General features: G+C 40.6%; 1 protein-coding gene across 3 annotated transcripts; it reads right to left on the bottom strand.

Annotated features, from left to right (window-relative positions):
- Positions 1 to 2,678: 2,678 nt before the first annotated feature.
- On the bottom strand, positions 2,679 to 8,657 carry LOC102386073 (gap junction beta-6 protein). 3 transcript variants are annotated; one of them, XM_006017637.2, is made up of 3 exons: positions 8,552 to 8,640; positions 7,365 to 7,503; positions 2,679 to 4,362 (listed from the first exon to the last, which is right to left on the bottom strand). In XM_006017637.2, the coding sequence occupies exon 3, from the start codon at positions 4,338 to 4,340 to the stop codon at positions 3,552 to 3,554; it is 789 nt and encodes a 262-aa protein (XP_006017699.1). In that variant the 5' UTR covers positions 4,341 to 4,362; positions 7,365 to 7,503; positions 8,552 to 8,640; the 3' UTR covers positions 2,679 to 3,551. The 3 variants fall into 3 exon arrangements, with proteins under 3 accessions (XP_006017699.1, XP_025052438.1, XP_025052437.1); XM_025196653.1 differs by lacking the exon at positions 7,365 to 7,503 and having other exon boundaries at positions 8,552 to 8,657; XM_025196652.1 differs by lacking the exon at positions 8,552 to 8,640 and having other exon boundaries at positions 7,365 to 8,221.
- Positions 8,658 to 8,857: the final 200 nt, after the last annotated feature.

The raw sequence follows: 8,857 nt of genomic DNA, 5'->3' as shown, positions 1-8,857 counted from the left end.
GAAGCAGATTGTCAGACACTGGGCACATCTACATGTGAAATTAATTTGATTCAGTAATCGCCAGAGTTTATTGTTCCTGGGCACAACGTTTACATGTGTACCCAGGACCACAGCATATTGAACTGGGTTGGAGCAGCCCCGGCTGGCAGGAGACCTGGGGTCAGCTTGCCAACTCGGGGCTGCTCTGACCTGTCTCAATGTGCTGCAGAAGGGCTGGCTGGGGCACGAGGGTGAAGCAGTCCGGGGCTAGCTGGCAGGGAGTCCTCTTGCCCCCAGCCAACCCTGTCAGTATCTATATGTGCATTGCTACGCACTAAAAAAAACTGCCGTAAGATAGCACTTGTACAAGTAACTAACAACTAACTTGCCGTAAGTTAGCACAAGTACTAACCTACAGCAGAGTTCATTAGTTTACCATGGTCTAATAAGGCTGCATGTGTAGGTGCTGAGACTTCACTTCACAGCTAATTAGGCAGCTCCACAGTAAATCTCTCATGGAGATTTGCCCACTGAAAGCTGCAGAATGACTGCTATTGCAAGTACTTCCGTTATAGTGCAGAACTAAGACATTCAACCTTAACACAGTGAAGGAGGGTAAACTTGTATTGCAGTGCTCAGGTACTTGAACGACTATTCAGTGTAATCAACAGAAGTCAGTGGACATGCCCCTTTCTGGATGAAGGGTAGTTTCAAAAAGTGAAAGGGATATAGGGAACAGTTTGATAGTTTCATCATCTATGTCAGGGCTGCAATGCCCCCCCCTCCACCCCTCCTCTCCAAGTTTCCCAAGCCACAAGCTTCCTGGGTGGGAAGAGGAAACTGGAGGAGGGTGAAGAAGACAAAACATGTGACAGCGTCAGCAAGAAAGCAACGGATTCCATGCAGCACTTGGATCAGGAGCCCAGGGGCCATGGAGTAATCCCTTACAGATCACTAGTTGAGGCAACCCTGATCTTTATCACCAGAGTCCTACTGGTGATGACGGAACAACCTTGTTGAAGTCAATTCATATAGCATTTGGCTCTTTGTTTATGATAACTCCCAATGTAGAATGGACAGTTTGGTTATAAGGGCTTTTTTTATTTTTACTGCTGGGAGCACAGAACGTAGTGGTGTGGCATATAGAAGAGAATGTAGTATATGTAGGACTGAGTTCTACAATTCTATTCATGTTACTAGTTGAAATTTTAGGTAAGTACCATATTACTCTGTTGCCTACTTACCAGGGGTTCATGTAAAACATTTGGAAGAGCTGCAGTTTTCTGCAAGAAAACTAGAATTAAAAAAGCTGTTTATAAATCTTGTAAACTGAGTGGGGGGAAAAAAAAGAAGCCCAGTTATTGCCACATGCCAATCTTGGGATTTAAGTTTTCTTTACCCAGTTGTAAATCTGAAGAAACCTCATACCTCAGCTAAGGAAACTGTAGTTGAACTATGGGGAACTTTCCTTACAGCAGAGAGTAAAGGTTATTTCAATCAGATAACTGAAGATGGTTAATGATTATGCCTAGGAATATCCAAGTGACATCTGTGCATATGTTTTGTCTGGTATTATTCACAGCATTTTTTGGATAAAAATCCATTGAGGATTATGATTTAGCACAAGATTATTTCATCCAGGCTAACCATGTATTGTTTTGGTATCTGAACTCCAGGGCCATGTTAATTCACTGGTAAAAGAAAAATCTGAATGATGTCCAATGCGCTGGCTCCATTATTCCTTCTAAAATGGGTGTTTAGATAGTTACATCATTCCCCAGACCTTTACCCTATAAAAAAGGTGTCGGCAGAGTTCTGGAGCTACAGTTAAGGAGGACAGGATTAAAAACCTATAACATCTCACTCCCACTGAAGAGTCTTAGAGGAGGAAGAAAGAATAAATCCAATTTGTTTGCTTACTTCCTGTAATTTTGGCATTTTCACGTATTTGCCAGTGAGTATACCAAGAAAAAAAAATCACAGCAGTGTCTTTTCACAAAAAGACATAGGAAATCCTGAAAGATCAGGAATGGATTCTATCAGTGGAAGGGAAGATGAGAGTTAAGGACCTATGCTCAACTTCATTCGTTCACCTTCTGCTCTAAGTAGCTGTTTGTTTTCTCTTGTAAATCACTCTGGTCAACTCAAGGCAGGTCATCATAATATAAAATCTCTTGGATCAGATTCTGCTGCTGTTTATGCTAGGGTAAAGAGGAGTAACTGTTGAAGTCAAAGGATTTACAACTATTTTTTCAAAACTAGTTGGACCCAGAGATTCACAAAAGGCGAGTGAGAAGCTCATAGAAAAAGTCCCCTCCCATATTGCCAGTGTACTGCAGATCCACTTTTCCTTTTCCCTCTCCCTCCCTCACTTTGGGCACCATCATCCTCCCAAAAGCAGATGACCATGATTAGGATTGAATGCAGGTGCTCTACCACTTCACATACACACAACAGGAAGATGGTCTCAATTCCCCGCTAACTCTGAAAGAAACCATTCTACCACATCTTGGCGAGGTGTTACAAACGGGTTAAGCTTCAGGGGTAGTGCAGGCTAGCCTCATGTATTTTACTTTCACAACCAGGACTTTACAAACTGAATTATAAGCAGGTAATAGAAGTGCAGAACAAAGATTCCAGTGTGTCATAGGTCACCGACATACCTCACAGAAAAAAGAATTACACTCCATTGCAAGAAGTTCTAGCATTTGCTTTTTATTCAAAAAACAGCTCAGATTCCAGCTTTTCCACATTATTAGTTAGGGAACTAGTAAGTCCCTAATTTCACACCATTTTGGCATTCTCAGTGTACAGTCTAAACAAACAAACCCCCCCCCTCCCCCCAGGTTCCATAGCCTTATACAGTACATGAAATAAAACATGTCTAATTCATTAGAAAACATAGGTGGCTTATTTCAATAATATCTATGATTTCATAACATTGGCAGTTTGTAATATAAAAATACTAACAGAATTATTTACAGCAGGACCTGGTCTATGTTTGAAGTTGATATACTTAAACTAATCTCTCTCTATTAAAATGGCATTAGTGGTTGCATTTGCTGGTCTTGGAAAAAAAAAACAAAACCAAAAAACAAACAAACAAACCCCAAAACAAACACACACTACTCAGTTATACACTATAACACTTTAAGTAACAAGGAATCTCATACTTTACAAAAATATTTTAATTGAAAAGTTCACAAGTGAGTAAAAACCTATCACTGCTATAGGTGCTAGATACTAGAGTATCTAGCTTGAAAACAGATCAGATTTGTTCTTGTGGCTGTTGAACACACTGTTTTTATGTTTCATGTCACTATAAACAGACTAGTGAGTTTCCATTTGTCATAGTCAGCTTGTTAAGGATATTCTTAAAAGATGTAGTATCCTACTTAATCCTTATTCAGTTTTCCCATCTTCATGCTTTCTGGACTTTTAAATTAGTTGTAGAATTCCCACCTGACATTATATATTAAAATTTTACATACAATTGATTTAATCTGAACCTCTAAAAAAAGAGAGCATTCACTCTGTGAAGAGAGTGAATCCCAACATTCACATCACCTTAGCTACTTTGAAAATGATGGAACTGTGTTCTGACAGCTATCAGATATTAGCTCATTCATTTCATTTTGTTTAGTTTCTTCTTTATTCTCAAGGCTGGGGGAATGTCTTTGAGATCCTGCTCTTCTAGACCTTCTAAGGAAACATTTTATCACTAGATAACAGAATTCAGCCACATTTAACATAATGCAAATACTAGACACAGCAATCATAAAAATAGTGAACACCGTCTTTTCAGTAGGTCGAGAAACAAAACAGTCCACTGTGTTTGGGCAAGGCCAAGCACTACATTTCACTAGACGTGGCATTCGGAATCCATCATACATGAAGTAAAATGCATACATGAAGGCAGCTTCAAAAATCAACCTGAAGAATATGCTGCCAGTGTATGTCCACCACAAGGATCCCTCAATATGAAATCTTTGGGTTCTTATCTCTTCAATGTCTCTATATTCACAATTTTGATCTCCCTTCCTGAATAGCTTCTTCCTCTCATGTCGTCTGTAAGCAACATGCATTACCACCAAAAGTGCAGGAGTTGAGACAAAGATCAACTGAAGGGCCCAGAGTCTAATATGAGAGATGGGGAAAAAGTGATCATAACAAACATTTTTGCATCCAGGCTGTAGTGTGTTACAGACAAAATCTTCTTGTTCATCTCCCCAGACTTTCTCTGCAGCCACTATGAGGATCATAATACGGAAAATGAACAGGACAGTGAGCCAGACCTTTCCGATGCTGGTGGAGTGTTTATTCACACCTCCCACCACAGCTTGCAGTGATCCCCAATCCATTGTCTTGTTTGACTCCGGTTACCTAGTAAGACAAAACACAAACAACAAATTATCATCAATAGATGTAAGAAATCAGTTCCATTAACACTGTTGACACAGAATATAGGAGTTGTTAAATAACTGCAGCATCTTGGGGGAAACAGTAACAGTTTCCCAGACAATGTACGTGACACTGTCACCACAAGTGGCCATAACAAATACTGGAAATGAAGTAGTATACATGGATAGTTCATAATGATCATGGCTTATCTGTTTGTGCATGAAAAATAAGCAGCTCTAAATCAAGTGTGCGTGCACACACATGGTGCTTTTAAAACGTTAATTTCACTAAAATTGAAAACAATAAACCCCCTCAACCAAGGGAGGGGGAGGGGGGGTGAAAATCAAAGAGGAAAATCTAAATGACAACTGAAAACTGTTAAAAAACATTTTACTAGAAGTTCAAAAGACAAACACCTACAACTGAGAAAGAATGTTTCAGTAGTTTCAATATACCCAAGCCCTGGCATAGAAAGGAAAAACAAGGAAAATAAAAACCATTTAACAAAATGAAGAAAGGAGACTGGATAGATAGCAGGATATATAAAAGACATGCTAGGGATTATAGAAAAAAAAAAATCAATAAGAGGAGCCAACAGACAAGACAGAATCTGCTTTTTAAAGTACATCAGGAACAAAAAGAGTTCTTGTAATATTTTATTACTATAGGGACACGGTAGACTTGTCAACAACAATGAAAAAAAGATGCAGAAGTGCTCAGTAAATATTTCTAACAATACCTAAACAGCAGCAGCCACTACAAACTTATATAGACCGGTTGAGTGAAAAATATTTAAGTTGCAACAAAGTTTTAGGAGTTGTAACTGAAGTGCTCTCTTTTGTTGATGTGGATTTTTAGAGAACCTTAGAACACTGAGGACGTTTCAGGAGGTGGGAAGGGGGGGAAGCTAATATAGTACCAATATTTTGGAAATGTAAAAAGGTAAAGAATGTCATTAGCCTGATGAGTGTTATATCAAGAACGTTAAAACAAAATCAGGGATTTTCCAAACAGTGAACTTCTAGTAGGTCAGGTTCAGACAACTATGCTTGTGTTGTGTGTAGCGTAAGCCCTTTTGTCTCTTACATAAGTAAATCAAAAGGAACTGAGAGCTAACACTAGCAGGAGCCAGAAAGGAGTTGTCTTCATATTTAACTTTATCAACCCTTTTTCTTGTTGATTTATGAAGTCTTAGCTTGGTTAGTAACTAACATTTAATGTAAGAGATAACCGAATTAAGTTAGGACTCAAAAAAAAAATAAAAAAAAAAAAATCATAGAATTTTTTTTTTCCCTCCAGTTAGGGTCCTAGAAATGTTTGGTTTGCAAATGTTGGGGGCCTGGCACTAACATCAAATCTGGCAAGAAACAAGCTTCTACAAATCTGGATTCGTAACAGCAGCAGCGAGTTGGTGGCTGGGCAGACTTGAGCTGGGGGTGGGGAGGTAGACTGGAGCACCCCTGCCTCCTGCCCCCCCTCCACACCCCTCAGCTGGGGGTGGATCTGGGCTCCAATCCACTGCCTCCCCACCCCCAAGCTTAGGGCAGGCAAGCCAGCAGCTCAGGCTACCCCTTCCATGAGAGAGGCAGCTCCTGGGCTTGCTGATGCCTGCAAGCAGGCTCGATCCTGCCCCCTCTTTCCTGATTTGGGGTGGGGGTTGGCTCTAAGTCATGGTGCCATGACTTAGACGAGCGGGGGCCCAAACACCTGTCAGTGCCCATAGTCACTTTTACAATTTGATCTTCCTACAACCAATATCAGGGTCAATATTGCTACTCCCTTCCTGGTGCTAGTAATCCAGGTCATGTTAGCTCTGCTCACCCGAATCAAGCATGGTTCACATCAGGTGAAATAAAAGATGGCAAAATACTAGATTCCCAACCAGAAAAAAAGAAGACTCCAGATAATTAATTTGCTTTAGTATGCATGATTTGAATTTGGGTTATGCTACAAACTGACTACTGTGGATTATCTTTATCCCAAGATTGCTTCTAAGGCCCTTTGACCAACAAGTATTAAATCACCTCTGTCCCTCGGCCAAAACAGACAGGTAAACGACCAAAGCAGGTAAACCAAGCTTCAGCCTCATTAGTGACAGCATATGTTTTAGAACTAGCACAGATATCTACAGCTACCACAATCCTGTACATATACAAGATTCAACAATGTATTTAATGGAAAACACCATCAGAAAAAGAAAGGGTGTAAGGTGCGTACAGGGGAGGGTGGGGAGTAGGAGGGAAAAAAGTGTGGAGCAAAAAAAAAAAGGGAGGGAAGCAGAAATGAACAGAGAGACTAAAGGCAAAGAAGGAAGCTGAAAGATCATAATGCAGGGAGAACAATAGCAAAACTTAGTGGTAAGTAACAGCTTTCAGTAAGTATGCTACAGGAAATCAACACTTAAGCAGTGTAAGTGACAACATATATCCATGTAAAAACAGTGCTATGTAGGGTTCAAGCCTTTTGGCATTTCAACATCAATCAGTGCTCTATAACCGGGGTTTTTGCTCCTCCAGCTGCACAGCAATGCCTTCATGAGGTACTTGATGCATGGACCATCAGGACACTCAAGTAGAGAGCCAGTCAAAATCACACAGGGAATAGGGATGCTCGTGCCTGCACAGAAAACCTCTAACAGAGAGCACCACTTGTGCTATGAAGATCTGGTAGTTACAAATCATAGTTGCTTCATTTCCCAATTAATTGGATGCCTCTTGCATTCTCTGCTCAAGTCCCCTTCTATATCCATCTTTTAATCAGAAATTTAAAAGATACAATAGAAGGCATGTTCTTTTTGTGCACAACTAATTTACAGAATTCACTACTACAGTGGAGTCAAATAGTTTAGTAACATTAAAAAAGCCAAACATATGTGATATGTATTTGCATTAAGTAGCACCTGGAGTATGCAGTCAGGAGCAGGGTTACCACTGTGATAAGTGCTGTACAAATTCAGAATAATATCACTCCTCCTGTGTGCCTACCAGTAGGTTCCTGATGTACTTGCTTCTCTGGACTACTACATGGTTGTGGATAAATGTGTAGAGTGATTCCATTTACTGGTCAGGTTTCTCCAGAGTTGGGTGTGCCATGAATCGCTCTCTCTTTGCACCTAGCAACATGCTTTTTCACATTTCCAAGGCATAGCAAGCAGCCAAGACAAAAACTTATTATTTAAGTTTTAAGTGCCTATCATAGATCTACAGCTGAAGCATTTAGCATCAGCAAATGCTGGGATGGCAGTGCCTGGACTCAATGATCTGTCCTAATGTGGCAATTCTCATGCTAAATTTTTTCTACAAAAGAGCTATAGAATAGTTAAACTCTTTGGGATCCCATATCATTAACATAGTTAGCTTGTTCTTGTAGCCCCCAATCAAACAAACAATCCTACTGCATATTGAGGGCTGGTCTGCATTTAAGTATTATTGACAGCACTGACAGGAGTGTGAATTTTGCCTAGACACCTAAGCCAGTAAAAGCCCAGAAGCCAGTAAAAACCTAAATCTAGATATAACTATATCAATGTTAAGGTGCCTTATACTGGTGTACCTTGTTTTGGTTCCCCAGCCCAAATAAGCTACAATGGTGATTTTTATATCTTGTATACATGCATTCACAATGTGGGAGGCAGGGGGGCACAGGGAAACTTTATACTTCAGCTAATAATATGGCAAAACTTATTTTAGACAGGCATGTGGGACAGATTCTGCTAACCCAGGGGCGGGCAATTATTTAGAGCTGAGGGCCACTTACTGAGTTTTGGCAAGTCATTGAGGGCCGGATGATAGGCAGCCAGGGGCAGATAAATATTGATTTTGATGGGGCTCTGTGGGCCAGATAGAATGGTCTGGCGGGCTGCATCTGGCCCCGGGGCCACATTTTGCCCACCCCTGTGCTAACCTAACTCATGCTTAGCAATTCATAATACTTCTGAAGGAGGAGGTTAGAGCACAAGAATCTAGTTCTAGTCTTCACTTCTGGGTTTGCCCTGTGCTTGCTTCTGTACTTCCGCTGCTCTTCCATAACTGGTAGATAACTCCCCCCCTCCCCCCCACACACAGGAGACATGCGAAGATAAATACATTAAAGACTGTCAGACCCTCAGACACTATAAACAAGGAGGCAGGGGCAGAGGTAGGGGAACTAAAGTACTCATTTTAGTACTTACAGTATCTGTCAAGACACAAAATCAGGGTTTATTGTTTCTCCTTCAACAACTGATAACATGGCTGTAGCTGAAGAGAATACAGGTTCCCACGTTATTTTAATTTGGAGTCACATTCTGTTGTAGAAGGACATTTAACTTGCACCTCAGCTCCTGGCAGGTAGGAAATGCAACAATTTGTAATATGACAGTTGCAAATCATATCAGTCTCAAGGGGTGTCCAACTGGAGTGCTCTTCACAAACCACTCAACTTTTATTAAAGAATTATGAGTTGTTGGGGGGGGGAGGAAATCAAGAGTAGTCTGACC

This window comes from Alligator sinensis, unplaced genomic scaffold, assembly GCF_000455745.1.
Source record: "Alligator sinensis unplaced genomic scaffold, ASM45574v1 scaffold777_1, whole genome shotgun sequence".
Lineage (NCBI taxonomy): Eukaryota > Metazoa > Chordata > Crocodylia > Alligatoridae > Alligator > Alligator sinensis.
The sequence above is the reverse complement of the archived record's forward strand: the minus strand, read 5'-3'. Positions and strand labels throughout refer to the sequence as shown.

Coding starts and splice junctions, on each gene's coding strand:
- LOC102386073 (XM_025196653.1), bottom strand. CDS start 4,340: ATGGATTGGGGATCACTGCAAGCTGTGGTGGGAGGTGTGAATAAACAC.